The sequence below is a fragment of the Plectropomus leopardus genome, chromosome 22 (genome assembly GCF_026936395.1).
Source record: "Plectropomus leopardus strain MGB_pleo_1.0 chromosome 22, ASM2693639v1, whole genome shotgun sequence".
NCBI lineage: Eukaryota > Metazoa > Chordata > Actinopteri > Perciformes > Serranidae > Plectropomus > Plectropomus leopardus.
The window spans coordinates 26,849,655-26,871,958 of NC_142197.1; the positions used below are offsets into that span (position 1 = coordinate 26,849,655).

At 40.3% G+C, this 22,304-nt stretch overlaps 2 protein-coding genes across 2 annotated transcripts; one reads left to right on the forward strand and one right to left on the reverse strand.

Moving 5' to 3' along the window:
- Positions 1-1,060: 1,060 nt before the first annotated feature.
- LOC148185943 (uncharacterized) lies at positions 1,061-5,675 on the reverse strand. The gene is made up of 3 exons (XM_088072662.1): positions 4,341-5,675; positions 3,676-3,762; positions 1,061-3,160 (listed from the first exon to the last, which is right to left on the reverse strand). Exons 1-3 carry the CDS (start codon positions 4,779-4,781, stop codon positions 2,462-2,464), a joined length of 1,227 nt encoding a protein of 408 aa, XP_087928788.1. The 5' UTR covers positions 4,782-5,675; the 3' UTR covers positions 1,061-2,461.
- Positions 5,676-5,787: 112 nt separating this feature from the next.
- On the forward strand, positions 5,788-9,380 carry LOC148185944 (uncharacterized). The gene is made up of 8 exons (XM_088073063.1): positions 5,788-5,827; positions 6,076-6,194; positions 6,307-6,723; positions 6,870-7,096; positions 7,516-7,723; positions 7,799-7,946; positions 8,123-8,232; positions 9,069-9,380. The coding sequence occupies exons 1-8, from the start codon at positions 5,788-5,790 to the stop codon at positions 9,378-9,380; spliced, it is 1,581 nt and encodes a 526-aa protein (XP_087929189.1).
- The last annotated feature ends 12,924 nt before the right edge of the window (positions 9,381-22,304 follow it).

A 22,304-nucleotide genomic window follows, 5' to 3' on the forward strand; every position in this document is an offset into this window, starting at 1 on the left:
ACACATTTTACGCTTACGCCTAAAGAGGACCGGCCACTCTCAGTGACCACAGCAGATTTGAGAAAACTCCTGCTGAGAGTGAATATAAACAAGTATGCTGGCCCAGACAGCATTCCTGGACGTTTACTAAAAACTTATGCTGATCAGCTAGTAAATGTTATAACTAACATTTTTAACATCTCACTCTGACTCATTGGTCTCTGAAGAGACCATTCCCTCCTGCCTCAAGAAAGCCATCATCATTCCTGTATCTAAAAAGTCTGCTGTGTCTAGTCTTAATGACTACCGCCCTGTGGCTCTCACCGCTATCCTGATGAAGTTCTTTGAGAAACTGGTTCTTCAGCACATCAAAAACAACATCCCTGCTAGTCTGGACCCCCATCAGTATGCTTTCGGAACCAACAGATCCACAGAGTATGCCATATCCACTGCTCTCACTCAGTCTTCACTCATCTGGAGAATAAGAACAGCTACGTCAAGATGCTGTTTGTTGACTTCAGCTCAGCATTCAACACAATCTCTCAAATGAAGCTGATTGGAAAACTAAACACTCTGGGCTTCAGTACAATTCTCTGCAACTGGATACTGGACTTCCTTACATGCAGACCACAGAGAGTTAGGATTGGCAGTCTCACCTCCTCTTCATTAGTGCTCAACACTGGAGCCCCTCAGGGCTGTGTGCTCAGCCCCTTCCTGTTCATACTGTCCACACTGCAAAAACTGATGAACTAAGCAAGACTTTATATCTTAAATCTGGTCATAAAATTCTTATTTATCTTGTTTTGAGAGGAATATACTTTGCAGGAGCAAATTGTCTTAGATTATCAAGCTTGTTTTAAGAATATGGATCTTTTTTTTCTTAATTAGCTGCTAAATCTTAAAGTTAGTTATTTTACATGCACATCAAGCTAAATTACTGTCTGAGACTCTGTACGAAGCCACATTTAGACTTTTAAGAGAAAGCTTTAGCTGTGAGAACTCGTTTCAAGACTTCCAAGCAAAAAAAAAAAAAACACACTTGTTTCAAGACTGCCCAGTAAAAACAATCACACATGCCAATTAACACATTTTATTGAGGCATATAGCCACACACAGTCCATCCAAACTTTTTCCGGTATGGCTTTTCAGCATCGATCAACTCTGTTGCCTGGGCAAGATTAGGCACAGCAACTTCATATGCTAAAAGATCTCTATTCAAACCCAAAGTCTCGTAAATCTGATATTCAAAACAATACAATGAACTGTTTACCACATAAATGTTTTTGATAAGTCCAAAGACAGGTACTGTCTCATTTGCACTGGTGATTATCAGAGACTTTTCACTGCTGTACTTATTTCCATTGAGGATAAGCCACTTTACTTTAACTGCGTGTTGTATGCCATCAATCCCCAAAAAGTCTCTTATCTTTGCTCTGATGTACTCCATATTTGTCACTTCTGAGACAGGACCCAATTCCTTCTCATGTACAAAAATGGGATGCTCAGTGCCCATTTCATTTTGACAACATTCAAAAAGCTGGTTATGGTTCACAAGTGACTTACATACATTTTTGAAGTTCAATTTAGATGACCATTGTTTAAAAAAACAGTGCTTTGACTCAAATCTCATGCACATATGCCTTATCAAAGGGCCCAGAGAGAGGATTTGAGCAGGGAGATGCAGAAGATAATGTTGCTTAGGAATTATGTTATTTGCAGGAAAAAGTTGCTTAAATTGTTTTAGATGCTGCTCAATCATTTTTTTCAGTCTTATTACACTTTCCACAGATAGAACAGGAGCAAAAAGTATCTGAACTATTTCAATTAAGTCTAATACAAACTGAACATATTCATTTTTCTCGATACTGTTCAACAGAAATGGCATGATCTTCAACAATACCAACATTTGCCCAGAGGACTGTTTAAGTTTTTTATCATTAGAGGCCACGGTAGTGACACTGATAGGACAGGGTTTGTCACGTACATCGATTGCTGACAAAGGAAAACTCTGCAAGGCCGAGTTGAACATGTCCAACTCCAATTGTCCAGAAAGAACAAGGTGTTTTAACACATACTTAATTTCCATAGGTGCAACACCCTCAAGAATGATGTGCATGATATCCTGCGGAGTTTGCTGAATGAGGTCAAAGGCTGGAAAATCAACCAGTTTGCTTCTTCGGTTTATCCCATAGGTGGTTCTGAGGGCTGATTTCAAGAAGTCTGTGCTAGCCCTCTCTATTTCAAGGCACTGTCTAATATGTCTGTTCAATGTCCTTTCAATAAAACTTTTTTCGTCAAAATTCTCCTGCATTTCATCAAAGGTGCATTCACAATGCCTGCACTTGCTGTAAGCGAAGCCAACCCCTTCCTTGAACCCAGCAAGTTCATGTTGGGCAAGTGTGTCACCACATACTGAAACTACAGCACCAAATAAATCCATCTGCCCATTCTTCGTTTGGATTTTGACACCATTATACAGCAACTATAAGTCTTTATGAATTCTTTCTAAGACAACCTCAACACCACACTCATCAATATCATTAGCTTTTGCTATAGCAAGGAGTCTGATTGCAGCAAGCTTTGACCTAAACTTTGGGTCTATGTTTCCTAAAGTATAATAAACCATCAGCAATTTATTTGCTGTAGTGTGTGGTCCCAGGGGATTACATATCTCTATTTCATCAGAATACAATATCACCTGCAAAGCAGAGGGTTTATTTGAAAACAGTGGGTGGGATTTGAAAAGGCTCCCATCAATAATGTCATAGAAAAACCCCTCTTTGTGGCAGCTCTGTGGTGTGGTGTTGATCATGTCAAAAATTCTGGAATTGGACAACAGCTGTTCAAGACTCTTAATTAATGGTATGTAGTAAAAACTTTTGTTTTGGATTGCAAGAACCCTTGATTGTCCTTTCTTAACTCTACAAACCCTTTGAGATATCACTACCTCCTCTGGTTTTACTGGGCTAAAGAGTCTCTCAAGGGTAATGTCCTGCTTGTATCTAGTGGCCATTGTGGAGAAAGGATCTTGTAAATTGTCCAAGGTTGCCAGTGCCTCCTCTTGGAGTTTCTCCATACTGTCTGAATGTCTTTCGAAGATCCTCTTCATGGTGTCCCTCAAGGTATTCAGAAGAGCACTTTGATACTGCTGCACTCCAGAGACAATACTGTTGATGCTCCTCTGAAACATAAAAAAAGTAATTAATTAATAATAGTAGTATGAAGTATACATCCTGTTTGTCCATCACCAAAAACTAGCATAACCCATCTCAAAAGTCCTCTAAACAATAATTTATAACAAAATGGTCACTGTCCTAGAAGCACAGGGCGTTTCTTGTGGAAGGAACATAATTACATTGGTTACCACTGTATTTTTATTGTGCTCTGAGGATCCTTTCTATGTCTATGGTTCTATGCATTACATGATGTATTTTTCTCTTCATATAGGTGTTTGTGATTGTATATTGTATATATTAAGCTGGTGGGTTTGCACATATATCATGTGATTTTCATCTGATGAAAATGTTTCAAGATGACAGCTGTATTGTTTGTTCAGTCTGAAGAAGTGACTAGTGGCAGATGTCCCATTAAAACTGACTTTAAGGAAATTAAAGTATGCAGACCTTGTTAAGGGGTATTAACATACAAATTAAAAATGTAAACATAATACTGATGAGATGGATGCATGGTAAGTACCTGGGACAGGTGGCATTGTTCCCGGACATTGATGACAAATGCAGCTGCACGTCTGGTAACATCCTCACTCAATGCACCAGGTCCTTCCTGTAGACATATACAAACAGTGGCAGAGGTCCTCAGATCTTTTACAGCAGTAAAAGTACCTGTACAACAATCTAAAAAAATATCCCATCTATTGAGTCCTGCATAAAAAATCCTATCACAGTAAAAGTACATAAATATTATCACTTGATCAGCTTGATGTTGTAGAAGTATTACATTGTCTTGCTGCACACCTACATTTTCTTTTTCTTGAAATTGCATTTGAACACACCATAATGACTTGGTTGTTTACCATCGCCTAATTGTCATTTTTCTTAGTCAACCCTAAACGCATCATAATGTAACCTAGTTCTGCGGATTTCACCATCAGATCACTATTTTTAACTAGCAGGACTGTCTACAATGTTTGAGGTCACTTGAGGAGGCTGCTCTGAGCAGACAAATCTTTTGCTCATCTCTACTTCACTGGGATCAACTACACTCACAAACAAGGAAGCAGGTAAGAAATCCACACACCCCTACTTTCCACCACTGCAATTTAAGTTCAGACTAGCCCATGCCAAGAATTATAATAGTGTAACATTATGATGCATGATAGCCAACATTACATCTTGACTTACCTGATGATCAAGGCACTGAATCGGGAAGTCTTGCGGCTGATGATCAGGGCTTTGTGACTGGAAATCCTCCAGCTCCTGCTGCATGTCATTAGTGATCTGTGTGTTGACTTCACTGGCGGTTCTTTGCAGCCCTCTTGTTTCCATGGTACAGTCATAAAAAATTGGTATACCAAAATTTTCGCTTCCAATCCTAGATGGCTCAGATGAAGCTGTTGTCCTCCATCCAGTGGGTGGGCGGCCGGATACACGATACAAAGCATGCCTGCGTCTGATATGGTAGTAAAAAGAGTTGAAGACTCTGTATTCTTCAGGGCACCCATCAATGCCGCATATTACACGGAAATCGGGATTGCGACCATGTGCAGTGTTAATATGGCTTAAGAGGGACTTCAGCGTTAAGGCAACAAAAACGAAGCAAATCACACACCTCCAACAGGCCATTTTGTGCTCCAAAAATCCTTGCAGGCAGAAGCTGACAGTAACTTCAACTAGTTTAGCGTTAGCCTTATTTAAAACTCCTCAAATGACAAATTCAAGTCTTCCTAGCTTAGCGACATAAACGATTTATAAATCAAACAAGCAGTCCAGCAGTCCACAAACCAGTCAAGTCCACCCCACACCACCAGTAATTACACTCCCAGCTATTGTTTTTGGCGGAGTCCGGCGGGAGCAAGGCGCATTGGTTTGGTCTATACCAAATCAGGAAGTAGGGGGGATTAATTCTAAAAGACTCAATTTAACTTACATAGTAATGCAAACAAAAATTATAAAACAAGTTTAACGATTAATATTCAATGTAAAGTCGTAATATCCACGTGTTATCTATTTTAATTATAACTTTTTAGACTTAGACTCATATGTTTCGTGCATACACACACACCTCCCCTCACTGTAGTCATGTGGTCACGTCTGCACCTGCACCCAGAGCCAACGGTCAGCCATTTGAATTCCGGGAGAAGAAGGAAAGTATTTATCACAATAAGGAGAAAAGGTAATATAACTTTTTCGCAAAAACACTTTAACCAAAAATTATTATGAACTGTTGACAATGCATGTATTTTTCTCGGGAATGTTAAGGTTGCATTACAGCCGTTACAGTCAAGGAAAGCTGCTGCCTAGGCTAGCTAACGTTAGCTAAAATGTTAAACAGAAACAGTGCTGCTGTCGGCATTTACACAGTGAAAATTATTATTATTACATAGCTCTTGTGGGTGGCGATAATGTATCTGGTTTATACCCGCCATGTATGAAGAAGCATAAAGTGCTGCTCTGCAGCAGCATGTGTGTACACAGTGTGCACCGAGTAGAGATGAGGTGGTAGCAGGACAGGAGAGGTTCCGCGTTGAAGAGAGGCCTTCGGCCAAATTGACCTAACCATGACTTAACGTGATATTTTCTGCCTGTCAGGAACAGAGGCAATTAAAGGGACAACAAGACTGGGACAATCATGGATGAACTGGATAATGTTACAGTTTCAATTTTAAATGGTATGTCATGTCTAAGTGTTATAAATGCATTCTAATGTGAATTATTAGTTTAAATTACAGTGCATGCTTACATCTCAAAAACCAAATTAATTTAAACAGTTTTACAAGAATAGATATCAAATATTTAAATTGTATTGTATTTAAATTTTATTATGGAAAACACAGAAAACGACAAGAGTACATCCCGTTAAGTTAAATACAGGTAAATATATAATTTTGTAAAGCTATAGACAGTTTTTTTTCTGTAGCTGCCGGCATTGATGAGGCCTTACTCCACACCCTCAGTCGTGATGATTTGAGAGACCTTTTTCCTGTGCCAGAGCACTTTCTCAGGAGGAAACGAGTGTGGGTTGTTATTAGCCCAGAGGTAACTGGTTACCCACTTTGCCCTGAAAACACCTACAGTAGCACAACACCTGTTGTATTTAAATGAGTCTGATTAACTCTTGCAATTTTTTTTTTTTTACACCCTTACCCAGGATCAGAATCCCACCTTACCAGACAAAGCTGGCCCTGTTGACACAGGACCTGTGTCGTCACCTGGAGGAATGTCCCTAATCTGCCCCCAGGCATCCACTCCTTTAGTGAAGAAAACCCCAAAGAAAACCCTACAGCTTCCCAGTCCTCCAGAATATGTTGTCTACACAGACAGTGAGTTAGAGCAAGTGCGTAAACACTACTTTGAGATGGTCTCCACTGGCAGAGAGGGGGAATGTATTATGTCCAAAGAGCTGAGATGCAGGCTAGTGAGGAACACTGTCACCAGCATGATTTCCATCTTGAGAGCGAGTCAGCAAGGACAGGAAGTCCGATACCCTACCAGGCACGAAATCACTGCAATGGCTAGGAGACTAGTGGAGTATTATCCCATGCTACAGGATGAAGACAAAACGCATGTAAGTGATTAAAATTTCTGTTATATTTTCTGTTATATTTCTTGCACTTGCACTCTTGCACTAGCACATAGTCCAGTGTGTACGTTTTTATTTTTGACTGACATTTATTTTCTCAGTGAGTTTTTTTTTTTTTTTTTTTACCACAGATGACCATTTTCAAGAATCTTCTCAAGAGGCTGCAGAATGTGAAGTCCCCACAAAAGAGGCAGGGGCCCACACCTGTGAGAGGCCATTCAAAGAAAAGGCATCAGATTGACTTCGCAACAAGTGACAAGGAGGGAGAAGATTATGATGCAGACTCAAGTGGTGGATCAACAATTATTTTGCATCAAAGATCTGGGAGCAGTTCTGATGATAGCCTCACTTCATGTAAGTGGAAACAGAATTTTTGTTATAACATGAAGGTTAGCAATATTACGATAGCATTGGATATCATGATATATTTCGTACATTGATGTTCTATATTTTAATTGTGATTGCTCCTTGATTTACTGTAAAGTGACATGATTTGTCATTTCTTTTCATTTATTTGGCTCTCAGAGCACAGGGAGCACACATTACTGAGTGTGTAACATACATTTACAGTACTGTGTTTGGTGGGGCTTAAGGTGATCTCCTTTATCAATATATCTTATCGTTTAATTTTCTGTCGTAGAAAACAAACTGCCACGTCTATGTAAGGGCTAAAATAATCTGTCAGTTTTGGTTTAATGTTACACTTGCTGTTAAAAACCAATAGTGTCATTGATATTTATATGTCCGATACCAATTACTGATAATTGTTCTCTTGAGTCAGGATAGTCTGGCAACCCAGGCCAGACATTACAACACTCTGCAAGCGATGTACAAGAAATCAAAACCCAACCAAGATGCTGTCTCCCAACTCCTTGACCTTGAGTTTCAAGCAAGAAGAGCCTTCATTGACTGTAATGTCCTGAAAGAAGAGGACAGGCCAACGAAGATCCTGGATGCATATCCATGTTTCAAGGAACTTCATCATGTAAGCAAGTAACTTATATTGACTTATCCACAAAGCAAGTATTGTTGCTGGTATTAAATTGTATTTGCATTATAGGTGATGGATGAGCTGCGTCGGATCCTGGATAAGGGCAACAAGAAATTCACTGATGAAGTAAAGAAGAGATGGGAAGACTTCTGTGCCAAAGTGCAATTTTACGGTGTTTGGAAGAAAGTGATGAAACCACCTATGAACAAGGATGGAGGTAATTTGGCATTTTGCTGTCTCTAATGATCTGTGCAGCTGCTTCCTCAGACCTGGGTGTAAATAGGATTGTGTATGTTGATGAAAATAAGAATTGTCTATGACCTAACTATGAACATGATAATAGTCATGTTTAGGAAAGGTAACCAAACTAAAATTTGATTTGTTCTATTCTAGTGGAACACGCCATAGAGCTGGTCAGGGCACTCCCCACACTCTTTCCTTCACCAGCTGCACCGCCTAAGAAGATCGGACATGCCAGTGAGGCATTGCTTCATGTCCTTCAGGTGAGAATTGGTTCATATTTTGTCACATTGGACATTTATTGTTTGTCTGTAGAAGGGCTTTTACTTTGTACTTTCATCTTTTGTTCTTTCTCTAATGATGCGTTATCTCTAACAAGTACGCCAGTATTTCTCGACATATGTGGTGGCCGACACTCGTAAAACTGACGGAGGCAAGAGCCATTCTTTCATAATAATTTCAGTGGCGCATGTTTTTGCTTTTTCTGTAGGGCATATTTCTATCAGTGACCCTATCTTTATAAAAGAAAGCAGTCTGCTTTCATATACCACATGCTATACCATATGCACAAGCTAGAATTCAATCATAGTATCTATGTACATGTATAGCATATGGCTATACATGTACTTAATGTTGTCATGAAGATTTCCTCTGTTAAAATGCGCATACTCTTGTAATATATGATATAATTTACTTTATTTTTTAGGAAAAACATATTAAAATAATCCCCCAATAAAAATTCCAGAATCTATAAATATGCAAATACACATTTCATGCACATTTCTGAATTTTTCTCACTGGACACAACATGTCTCCAACTTCACTGTAAAGTCCATTCTTGGTGTCCTGAAGGTTTCAAGTTTCCATATCAGACTTGTGAATGTTGAATATTACCAGGAGTGACTCTGACGTCACTAATCATACTTGCAGGCCCACCCCTTAAAATCTGATGTTAAATGAGCACAGAGACTTTCTATTTTCAGCAGATGAATGTGAAAACAGCCTCCTGTCAAACTCTGCTAATACATCATTCTGCACTGTGAAAACCTGTAGGAACAAGAAGAAAAACATCATTTTGATAATTTCTTTTTTTGTGTAGCCAACAGAGGATCCCACCATCTACCTCCAGAAGAGACCTCTCTCCAGCCCTCTATTGCTCTTTGATGGGTCCCGCTGTCTGGTCGCAGTCGGAACCACTCCCATCACCACATTTGCCAAGGAAGAACTCGGTGAAGGTCTACTGTATCTGATGGCTTACTACTACACCATCCACCTTACATATCCAAGGTGTGTGGCAACCCTCCTCTCGGTCATACAGACAGAAATATTACATGACTCACTTCATGAGGGAGACAACACTCCCTCATACAAACGAGCCATGTCAGAGTGGAAAAACTTTATTGGGACGTAGAGCTGTGCTCTAGGGATAAGTATTGTTAAAAACAAAACCACTGACACAGTTTCAGTGTTCAGTGTCATGACGTTGTTATGAAGTACAAGAGAAAACATTGAAGATGAAAGTTGAAAGTCTTCCTTTGGTTCATAAAAAAATATTTCTGATGGCTTTTCTTTCTCAACCATCAAAACATATGTGCTACAAATGTTCTGCATGACAGCACTTTATAGGGCTGGGTTTCAGTAGTAATTATTAAATAGTTTTAGATGTTTAAGACATTTAATTAGGTTTGCAAACGTGGTGGAACACAAAAGCACTGCATTATTGTACTAGTTTTGAGTGATGTCATGTCACATTGTGATTGGATATTTACTTGCAAAGCTTTTATTGCACTTAAAGTAATATGAGTATGAGTGTAGTTCAAACTCCAGTAAGTTCCTTCACCTGGTTTGGCTCAGCTGCATGTGCAGCACACACATGCAGATTGCATATCTGTATTCCTTCAGAGTTCAATATCACCTGCAAAATGTAAGGTTTATTTGGAAATAGTGAGTGGGATTTGAAAAGGCTCCCATCAATGATGTCATTTTTGAAACTGACCGAATAATATGATCAAGTAGCTTTTTAGCATCTCTCAACTTAGAGTCTGTGCTAGCCCTTTCTATTTCATGGTACTGTGTAATGTGTTTGTCCTTTCAGTAAAACGTTTTTGTCAAAATTCTCTTACATTTCATCAAAGCTACATTACCTTTGTCACTACCTTGGCCTCTCATGATAAAAAAAACTAAAACAGTTCTCTGGGCAAATGTTGGTATTGTTGAAGATCATGCTGTTTCTGTTGAACAGTACAGAGAAAAATGCATATGTTCAGTTTCTTCTGAATACCTTGAGGTACACAATAAAGAGGATGTTCGAAAGATAAGTCTTTGGACTTATCACAAATATTTATGTGGCAAACAGTTCATTGTATTGTTTTGAATATCAGATTTACAAGACTTTGGGTTTGAATAGAAATCTTTTAGCATATGAAGTTGCTGTGCCTAATCTTGCCCAGGCAACAGAGTTGATCGATGCTGAAAAGCTACTTGATCATACATCATATTATTCAGTCAGTTTCAAAAACAGAATGCATGTTATGATGAAGTATAACCTCGATAATGTCATTGCGCTTAAAAACTGAACCATGCTAGAAAAAGTTTGGATGGACTGTGTTCATACTGCTGCTCTGTATGTGTGTGCTGAGCCAGAAAATTATTAATAAATGCTGACAACGTTAATTATGTGTGCTGGATTTCATTTTAGGCTTTCTCATTTTAAGACAGAAAAGTTGATAATAACTCTTGAATTAAGAATAATAATCTTGCTTAGTAGGTCTGGTTTCAAGAATTTTCCACTCCTTTTTAAGAAGAAACAAACTCTTGAATTAAGAATAATGATCTTCTTTAGTAGCTCTAGTTTTAAGATTTTTTCACTCAAATTAAGAAAGAAACACCAGTGAAAGAAGTTTATTTGACTTATTGCAATGCTTAGAACAAGTGACTTATTACTTATTCCAAGACATTCTGACTTTTCTAAAGTCTAGATATTTTGTCTTATTTCAAGAAATCTTAGCAAGTGAAATTCTCTTACTACACTGGCAGTAAATTTGACTTGTTTCTAGTCTTTATCTACTCAAAGCAAGTTTTTTTTTTTCTTATATTGAGACAGGGGTTTTTTGCAGTGCATCCATGACTGCACTCAGACAGAGAGAACTTTATTGTAAAGTATATGGATGGCACCACCGTCATCGGCCATATTACAAAGAATGATGGGAGTTCATACTGGGAAGAAATCAACAGTCTTGCATAGTGGTGCACAGAGGACAACTTACTGCTTCAGTAAAACCAGGAAGCTGATTGTTGATTTTATTGTAGCAGCATAGAGGTCATAGAGGTGTTTATCCGCTGTCATTTGCCGCTGCTGGTAATGAGCGCTGCTGGTGGCCGTGATGAGGTGGGCTGGTATAAAAGCGGCATTCCTCCCACCAGTTCTTCCTTTTATGCCTCCCTCCGTCATCACCGCCGCGTCACTTCCGTGCCGGAGGTCGCTTGGCCGACAGGGCGACTGCCTGTGCGCTGCTCCATGCCCCATGTAGGTGCTGCTGCATTTGTTGGCCGTGGTAAGTGTCCTCTCTCTCTCTGCGGCATGGTTGATGCTATTAATTGGCTAATGCTAGTGTGGTCACAGGTAAACGCTGGTTGCTGCCCGGAGTCCTCTCTCTCCCTCCCTCCTCTCGTGTGTGTCTGTGTGTGTGCCGGCTGTGACCGAAAAGGTATGTGTGTCTCGTAGCGTGCATCGCATCATATTCAGTCATTTAGCCATGCTAATAGTATTTTTCTTGGTTAGGTGTTAATGTAACCAGCTGATAGGGGCCGCTACTGTTTTTGTCTCCGCTGCTGCTCGTCTCCACCGCCTTGGCTTCCACGGCACGGCGTGAAGGCTTAATTGCTTGCTCAAACGTCCTGTGCGTGACGGCTGCTCGGCCGCATGCCACGGGCCGAAGCACAATTTTAAATATTGTATGCATGAGTGTGTGAGTGTGTAAACGTGTGGGTTACGTTCTGTTACTTTTGGATTATTTGTATGGGTTAATTTATATTTTTTTCTATATTTTTCTCTTTTTTCTTTCTGCACTATAGCTCTCGTTCATCCACTAGGCCTCAGCCCCGATTAAGTTTTTTTCCCTCCCTCCTTACTGTGTAAATGGTTGACCGGTGCTTTTAACAATAATTATTTAATAACATGTGTTTTAATTTTTGGAACCATGTCTCCTGCCTTTTGAGTTAACGAACCTGTGTGCCTTAAGTTGTAAAATTAATTCTCTGGGTGAAATTCCCAGGGTGGCGTTGTCGAGCCCCCTTTTTCTGGTAACAATATTATTCGTATATTCATTCACCCCCTCCTCGCCACATTATAAAAAGGAGGCAAAGACACTGTCAGGAACCAGACAGACAAGCTTGGACCCACAGAGCAGACCAAACACAAACAGGTGCGAGTAAGTAGGTTTATTCGCATACAGGGTCGGTACACAAAAGGCAGTCAGAACAGGTGACGGTACAAAAACACGAGGCGACAGGGAAATCCACGAAACAATCCAAAGTCAAAAAACCACAGAGCAGAGAATCAGGCTACGGTACAAAATTGTGAGGCAAAAAAGGGTAACAAAGAACTAACTGGTCAAACACGAGGAAACAGACACGGAGAGAACGCCAGAAAGTTGCACACAGAACGAGGCAGACTATCTGACAAAGACACACTGGGGAAGACGGGTATAAATACACAAGGGAGGGGGAGACAACAAGACACAGGTGAAGACAATGAACAATCACACACACACAAGGAGTCAAGAAACCTCAAAAGAAACACGAACAGGAAGTATGGGAAAACCAGATACCAAAATAAAACAGGAAGTGACATACAGATACAGGACCTCACAGACACACACCCCTGTCTACATCAGTGGAGCTTAAGTGGAGCAGGTGAACAGCTATACGTAGGTTCCTTGGAATGACTATCACTGAGAACCTTTCTTGGTCATCACACATCACCACCCAGGTTAAAAAAGCACAGAAAAGGCTCTACTTCCTACAGAAACCTAGGAAGGCTAAATTCCAGAGAAAGATCGTGGATAACTTTTACAGAGGAGCAATTGAAAGCATACTGACTGGAAACATCACGAACTGGCATGGTTTGTGCACGGCCCGTGACAGGCAGGCTCTATATAGGGTGATTAAAACTGCCCAGAACATCACTGGCTCCCATTTAAAGAGCATCAGTGAGAAGCCACTGAAAGACAGGCTGTGAAACTCCTTAACTCCTCCTTTGATGCCAAAAAGATGTAGCAGCATTTAGGGTCAACTTTAATTTCAGTTTTTCTTAAGCCCTGTTTAAAAAAAAAAAAGACAAATAAATCTTGTACCTTGTGTAACAGATACATAATACCACTCAATGGAAAGGCAGTAGTCTCACAATTGTGATTTATCGGAATTTTGAAAATGTCGCTTAAGTTTTGTGCAACTCTGTCATAAAAACCTACCTTCTGAGAGTTCAAACATTTAACTCTTAGATGCAATTGCATCGAAATGCAGCAGGGCACTGAAGTCGGTGAGTTTTGAAGCAGGTCAATTGTTTCTGTACTTCTTACTCAACAAACAGTGCACAGTCCACGAGTTGAACACGGGAACTATCGATATCAAAGCAAAAATCATATCCTAAGACCAATGAACCAAGAAAAACACAAAATAGTCTTTGCCAGATCGAGGAAGGCGTCCTTCAGTCTGCACTCGACATGCAATTTCCATCATTTGGCTTAGGTAGGAAAAAAAGAACACAAGGAGGACCTGCAAAACAAGTTGACCCTGGCTCACTCTTTTGCTATAGTGCATAAAAATTATACGATATGGAACTGTAACAGCTTCATTTTTAAGTGCACAGTCCTGCAAGTGCACTCTGTTTTCCATAACTATTGAGTGCCAATTGTACAACTGTTAGTCTTCTCTGGGATTTCAACCATTTAACTCTGATCTCTGATCGGACCTCTCGCACCCACTGTGAGAATCATACCCCCGGTCCAATAAGCCAGGCGGAAGGCATAGCATTCTTCTCTGCACCTCTGCACCTGACAAACAATTTACACTATTTGGCTTAGACAGGAAACAAACAAACACAAGGAGGACCTGCAATAGTGTTGACCCTAAAAATGTATTTGATAAAATGTATCATGATTTTATGTGATTGTGAACTTTAATGGCTACATTTTTCAATGCACAGTGCAGAGCTCTTCAAGGCCATTGCGTTTAGTAACTGTTCAAAACCAATTGACTTCCTGTTGACCTTTTCTAAGGGTTCAACCATTTAACTCTGAAACGCATAACATCAAAATCCAGCAGGGTACTGAAGTGGACCACCTCTTCTTACTCAACAAACAGTGCCCAGTGGCCCTGTCTTGGGCTCTTCCAGGAGTTGAACCTGAGACCTCTCACACCCGAAGCAAGAATTATACCCTGAGACAAACCAGCGAAGCAGGAGACATAGTATTCTTTGACGAATCAAAGAAAGTCTCCTCCAAAGAAAGTCTCCTCCAACACTGATTTCCATCTTTTGGCAAACTGGAGAAAAAAAACAACACCAGACACAAGAAGGACCTGCAAGTTGACGCTGGCTAACTATCTGCTACAGTGCAAAAAAAAAAAAAAAAGAAATGGTATGGAACTCTAATGGCTGAATTTTAAAGCGCACAGTTCTGCAATTGCACTTTTTTCCATAACTATGTAATGGCTACATTTTTGAATGCGCAGCTCGTCTACTGAACTGTTTGTAGTAGCTACATGTTGCCCTCTGATCAGCTACTTCTGTTGTCATTCTCTAGGAGTTCAATCCTTTACCTCTTGCACACATGACATAGAAAAACAGGGATGTGAAGTGGCCTATATGTGAAGCACACAGTTTGATTCTAAACCGTTTCCTCACTCAACAAATAGTCTGCATTGTCCCTGTCTTGCTCTCGGGCTCAGGAGTTGAACCCCAGACCTCTTGCACCCGAAGCGAGAATCATGGACAAGCCAGGCGACAGATTTAGCATTCTATTTGGTGTTGACGAAAGCCACGTCAGTCTGACATACAATTTCCACTTTATATCTTAGCTGGAAAAAAAACGACCACAAGGTAGACCTGCAAAAAAACCCTGGCTCAATCTTTGCTACAGTGCAAGAAAATATAAAGTGGGATGGGACTGCAATGACTTAAATGACTTAATTTCAAAGTGCACAGCTCTTCAAGTGCATTGTTTTTAGACACTTTTAGACTGTCTTGTTGAGCTTTCTTTAGGCCGGTTCCCATTAACCCTCAAATTATGCAAACTGAAAATGAGAATACAAAATACGTCTAATGGAAACATGTCAATTTCGAAAAAACTCTGTTTGTCACAAAAAAAATGTATACACTCACATGAGGTGGTACTACAGGTAGAGGATGATGAGGGATGAAATACAATCATTGCAAAAAGGAAAGAGAAAGAGAGAGGGGAGGAGAGGGGGAGAGAGGCACAGCAATAATAGAAACAGATGCATGTCATATTACAATAACGATGTGTGAAATTTTTAAATGCAATCTATGATGATGTTGAGGGTGATGATAAGAGTCTCATGCGTATGTTGATAGGGAGGTGTCCAAAGGCAAGATCACGGCATCGGAGCAACCAGGACCAGACCACGATCAGGGCGAGCAGGGGGTACAGTATCAGTGCAGCCACAGCACAAGCACAACCAAAGGCAGGGTCACAGCGCCAGCACAGCTATCAACACGATCAGGCACAGCGGTTATGGCCAGGATCCAGGAAAACTAGGAAACAAGGGAGCAGGAATGCTCCCTTGGGATTAGCGTAGTGCAGTTCAGCAGACCCAGGCTCCGTAATCGCGAGCCCCAGGTAGTGACAGTACCACATGGCTATCACAGATGCAAGGCTAAGCTTAACTACTGAGGCTAAGATAAGCTTGCAAACGGCTGTCACAGATATAAGGCTAAGCTTAGCAGTAAGGGTAATGCAGTAAACAGACATGCATGATTTTCAGATGGCGGGATTAAAAGAAGGAAAAGGAGCTCAGCGAGCGTATCATAGGAAGTCCTCCGGCAGATTAAACCTATGTCAGCCTAACTATGGGTTGGTTCAGGCAACGTGAGCTCTAATTTTAAGCTTTATCAAAGAGGAAGGTCTTAAGTCTACCCTTGAAAGTTGAAACGGTATCTGCCTCCCTGACCGAAACTGGAAGATGGTTCCATAGGAGAGGAGCGTGGTAGCTGAAGGCTCTGGTTCCTATCCTACGTCTGGAAACTTTGGGAACCACAAGTAACCCTGCATTTTCAGAGCGCAGTGATCTTGAGGGTTGGTAAGAAACTATGAGCTGCAACAGATAGGATTGAGCCTGACCATTTAGCGCTTTGTAAGTAAGGAGGAGGATTTTAAATTCGATCCTGGATTTCACAGGGAGCCAGTGCAGAGAAGCTAAAACAGGAGAAATATGGTCCCTTTTCTTGGTTCCCATTAGAATACGAGCAGCAGCGTTCTGCACCAGTTGGAGCGACCTAAGAGATTTGTTGGGACAACCAAATAATAAGGAGTTACAGTAATCCAGACTAGAGGTGACAAATGCATGTACTAATTTTTCAGCAGCTGTTTGGGACAGGATATGTCTAATTTTTTGAGATGTTACGCAAGTGAAAGAAAGCAGTCCTTGAAGTTTGTTTTATATGGGAAGCAAAAGATAAATCTTGATCAAATAGAACTCCAAGGTTCCTTACAGTTGTGCTAGAGGCCAAGGTAATACCATCTAGATAAATTACATCATTAGAAAAGGAGCTTCTGAGGTGTTTGGGGCCAAGAACAATAACTTCAGTTTGTATGAATTCAGCATCAAGAAATTATGGCTCATCCAGGCTTTTACGTCCTTAAGACATGTTTGAAGTCTAGATAGCTGATCAGTTTCATCTGGTTTCATAGATAGATATAATTGTGTATCATCAACATAACAATGGAAATTTATAGAGTGTTTTCTAATTATGTTGCCTAGAGGAAGCATGTATAAAGTAAAAAGGATTGGTCCAAGCACAGAACCCTGTGGCACTCCGAAGCAAACCTTAGTATGTGCGGAGGATTGATCATTGATGTGAACAAATTGGGAACGTTCTGATAAGTATGACTTAAACCAGGCTAGCGCCATTCCTTTAAGGCCAATTAAGTGTTCCAGTCTGTGCAGTAAGATTTTAAGGTCAGTGGTGTCAAATGCGGCACTGAGATCTAATCGGATTAAAACAGAGACCAGACCTGTATCAGAAGCAATAAATAAGTCGTTATTAATTTTTGCTAGTGCCGTCTCTGTACTATGATGAACTCTGAAGCCTGACTGAAAGTCCTCGAATAAACTATTATCTTGGAGAAAGTCACAGAGTTGATGAACCACACAGAAATAAATAGTTAATCCTACCAAATCAATTCCAGAGGCTCGTATGAACAAAAAGCATACTGTATGTCAAGCCAGAGACTGTAAACTGACATGCAAGTGGCGGAGCTGTCCGTAGTGCTGAATTTTTTGACACATGACATACTTTTTGGCACCTGACCTACTCCACTCATTCGTTAATCCCTCCCTGATATTTTACTGTCATTGATCATCAGTAGCTTTAGTGCACAGATATGATTGTATATCAAAAGTTCAACAGAGCACATCAAGAAAGAATTAGGCTAATCATAGACACCATAACTGTGTTAGTAAAAAGGCTCACATAAACATAAATCAGTGCAAATCCATGATACAAAACAAATCCGACACCACCTAATTAACATAGCACTATGGTACACCAAGTAAAATAGCCAAAACAGCAATGGTTGAGAGGCCACATATTAAATTACCTTGATTTGTGCTGTATCATAGGCTATCCATGGTAATTTTGTTTTCCAGCTAGCTTGAAAAGTTCCCCCTCCCCTCTTTTGTTCCTCTTCACTGCTGCAGTTGTCCTTACTTGTGCTAGTTGGTGCATTAGAGGCAGTCCCACTGGATGAAGCTGTAGGATTGTTGGGTGTTTTTGGTTTTATAATCACAAATTTGTCCACTCTATGAGTCTGTGACAACTGTGGCTGTAGAGACAGTTATAGCAGGCAAGACGTACCGCAGTGCATGGATGCTCCACAATGGGGAGTATGGACTGGCTTAGACTGGCCCTGCCAGCCTTTCTCGAAATACCCCTGGATGTAGAGCTGTGCAGCCAGGGCTGTTATTGCTACTGCGCCAGAGAACCAGAGGGAGGGCAGAAGGTCTGCGGGGTCCATGCCCCCAACCTAGTGCCTGCTGTCGGCTGTCCTTCAGTGTAAAGTATAACATCTGGCCTCTATATATTTTGTTTTTCTCTGTATGGCCCCTCCAGGGCTCTGCACAGTAGTCTATTTATATAGTGTATTTACCTAATGTCTAAGTGAATGGGAATGAGTGAAACGAATTTTTACCATAAATGTTTTAATGTAGGGGCATTTGCAGTGAACATAGACTGTAGTGAATGATTGTCTCACCTTAAGTGTTGTAATATAGCGGCATTTGAGGGAGTACAATGATTTGCAACTTAAAGAGAATGTGGGAGGAGCCGCCCCTCTGTGGTAGTGAATGGGACATAAGCCAAACTAAAACTAAAAAACAAGTATACACCAAATAAATTTTTCCCAAAGATGGTTTCTGTCACTGAAGTTAGTTCTCATCACCCTGATGTTTATTTCAAGTGTTTGTTTTAATGATAAGTTTGGTTTTAATGAGTAATTCAATTCTACAAAAAGGGGATTTTCCACCATGATTAACAGCTGTGACAGCCAATCCATGCATTCAATGGAGCTGCTCGCGTTTGGTTGGACAGGTGTTTGGGTAGGAACTCCCCCACCCCAGATATCGCTACTGTGCAAAATCCGGCTCTCAAAGACATCACCATTGCAAAATGGCAACATCCATATCTAGAATATTTTAACCTCACTTCAGCAAAACGGGGGTAAGTGGGGGCATGTCATCCATCTTTATACACAGTCTATGGTGGTAGTCAGTACCATCTTCTTGACTTTCACTGTAACTGCCTCTCATCCTCTGTTCAATCATTGTTTCCTTTAGGCTGTTTATCCTGATATTTTATTTTTTATGATTAATGGGCGTAATCTGAGAGGCGGAACTAATCACCACTACACGAGTGCTCCGCCGGAGTTAATTGTGTGAGCACCGGCGGAGCGCCGCACCAAAACCACAGAAGAATACAAGGAGAAGAGAAGGCAAGAAAGATTTAACCCCTTTTAAAAGGATAAGCAGCCTATGAGGTATGTTGATTGTAGTTTTGTTTATTAAATTATGTTGAGTTTAATGTTACAGATGTATTTGCCTGTTGTATTACATTTATACATGCATTTATTTATTGTATTCCATATTTTTTCTTTTTCTCTGTTTACTTCAGTTCTCACAGGTTGGTTTGGAATGGATTTAACCCAGTATTTTGTAGTGGACTGCCTTGGCGTGGTCATTACATTTGTCCCTCTGAGGAACTCCAGAGCTCAATGTCCCCTGGTCAAGTGGGGGACACGTCAAGAGACACTGTTTTACGAACCCAAAACATCCAACAGAGGGTTGTTAATTAACTTAACTTATACTCCCTGGGGATGTCTGCAAACACGCTCTGGCTTCTTAAGCCACGTGAAAGTGTTAATATCTGACACCCTCCATCCTGACATATGGTGGAAGGTAAGCACTCCGAAGGTCCCATCAGCATACCACAGGATGTAAGGCATCTGAACGACCTCCTGGGATCACCCAAGCAATACCAAACAACCATTGTATTGCCTCCCCTGCTGAGATAACCAACTGGTCGAACATTGGGTAAAGCCATTATATAACCCTGTGTTGTGATAAACATCTGACAGAATGACTTGGACCAAGGTTGTAAGTTAAAATTTCCCTTCTTCCCTAGTCTTTGTGACTGGGGGTGAGGTTGTCTCCATGCTTCAGTAAACAGATAGGAGCACCTCCCATTCTTTTCATCTCATGTAATTTGAATGAGTTAGGTAAAGTACGTTTTATTCCCCTTTTGTTATAATGGAGCTATACTGCCATCTAGTGGTCTTGGTTATTAGTAAGCTCATAACCAACTTTGTAATTATATCGTATTTTGAATTCATTGTATAATGTTAAAAGTAATCCTATATCTAGGTAATCACAAGTTTCTTAGGATCCATGGTACAATGTTATGTTATGTGTGGTCACATATTTCACAAAATTGAGCAAAGGATCTTCAGAATCATGTGTTACGTTATAAATTACTTTTAGGTCTCCTAACGTGCATTGGAAGTTACTGTGATGAGACTATAGTGTTGAGGAGATACGTGAATTTATACACCAGGGGTTAGATCGCGTAATTCGTCATAAAGTTCAGAGACATAAATGTCTCCTAAATTACATTAGGTCTTTTAGAAACTTATACCTGCTGCGCGATCGCTCGGTGCAAAAGTTCGCTAACTCCGCCTTCCATCCGCACCCCCAAATCGAAAGATAAAAACTGAGTGACTCTCTCTAAAGTCAGCTCAGAGCTCTCTCTCTCTCTAAGCTCACTCTTCTCAAGGCTTCTCCTCTTCTCTCTTCTGAAGTTTTTCTTCGTTCCTTTTTTTACCGCGGTGCGTCTCGTGCATCCGCACTCGTAACTTTTCTTTTCTTCAATTTTATAAGCAGAGCCGCAACAGCTCACCAGAGCTTTGCTGAACTTTAACTTTTGAAGCCATTTTCTTTTAAATCTCTTTGACGCTTTTCTTTATACCAGTTTTTGGTCAGTAAAGACACTTTTGGTAATTCGTTTTTTAAGTAAAATCAAATTAATAATTTAAAGTGACTCCCTCAGATCAGTGGGATTACTTTGATTATTTCTGCGAGTTTTAATTGAGAAGGACACTCCGCGATTCGCCATCAACTCTGCCACGGATCTAGAAGCAACACCTGCTGCACAAACTATCAGCATCCGTTGCCTGCCCTTAAGGACTTTGTTTAAAGACTTTTACCGGTTCGCTGAGGCGAACACCGAGGCCAGTTAAAGACCGCCGCACACCGACTCCACCTGCCCGGCCGCCGCCGCCTTTCAGCGGGTCACCTCGTCTGGAAGACGCGCCGCAGCTCTCCACTGGAGTGAAGCAAGGACCTGGATCTCCCCGGAGAAGTCTAATCAAGTCGACAAAAGTAGGCAGAATAACATTTTCTTGTGACCAGAGTTGATGTCGTATAGCGAAGCTTTAATGCCAAATTTCTAAATTCTACGTCACCGTTCAGTGCGCATCCACGCTTTAGACGGTCACGTATTTCCTCCACTATCATCCATAATTAATTATTTACATCACCTGAACATACATCACGTAGGTTCCCTTTTATGTATTCTCTGTCTTTTTATATGTCATATTATTTCATCTATTTACTCTTCATTTTATTAGTCTAAATAAATTATCCTCATTTATCGCCAAGTCGTTGTCTGTGGATATTATTTCATGAGAGAAACAAGATCAATGTATACAGAATAAACGGTACAGACTATGAGATTGATTAAAGTAATGACATGTCTTAACACTGTCACAATTTAAGATTTAATTTTCTCCTGAATGGAGAATGGTGCCCCTTTTACTTTAACGAGTGCAAAATCCAAATTTTAACGTAGTTATTAATAACCGCTACAATTTTAATCAAGACCTTGTGCCTAGTCTTGGAGGGTGCTACAGTGAGAACTCGACTGCTCTGCAGCATGAGTAGACGAGAAAAATGAGCCAGGGATGAGAGGAGAGCGCTCCATGTCACTGCATGTGTATCCGCCGCTGCTATCTACACAACTATACGTGAAGCAGCAGCCCATGGGAAGCTCCAGGTGCCCTAGCCTTAAAGTTGCTGCAATTAAGAGACTTTACAAAGAGAATTTAATAAGAGACTGAACAAGAACCTAAGGGAATTTGTTGTTTTTTGCTCAAAGGACACATCCTTGGTATTTCATATTACAAGTTAATGTCCCTCAATGACCTTTTCTGTTATTGAAGTTCAATTGATATTGATACTGTGTTGATATTGATATTGTGTTAATTGACTGTATGCCATACATGTTAATAAGAGTGAGCAGTGCTAATATTAAGGCAGTATTTGTAAATTAGTGCATTTAACGTGAATGACTTTCACTAATTAAGTGTCCATATAAGTTTAAGTAAGAGCTAAAATTTATTTGTTTATTACCAAGGGCAGTTTCAGTTTAAACTTGAAGTTTCATGTTAAAACTAAAACAAATAGGCTGAGTAGTGCTATTAACTGTATGCTACAGCAGTTCTTCCAAATAAGAACTATTAAGTAAATGAGGTAATTTCTCAGCTAA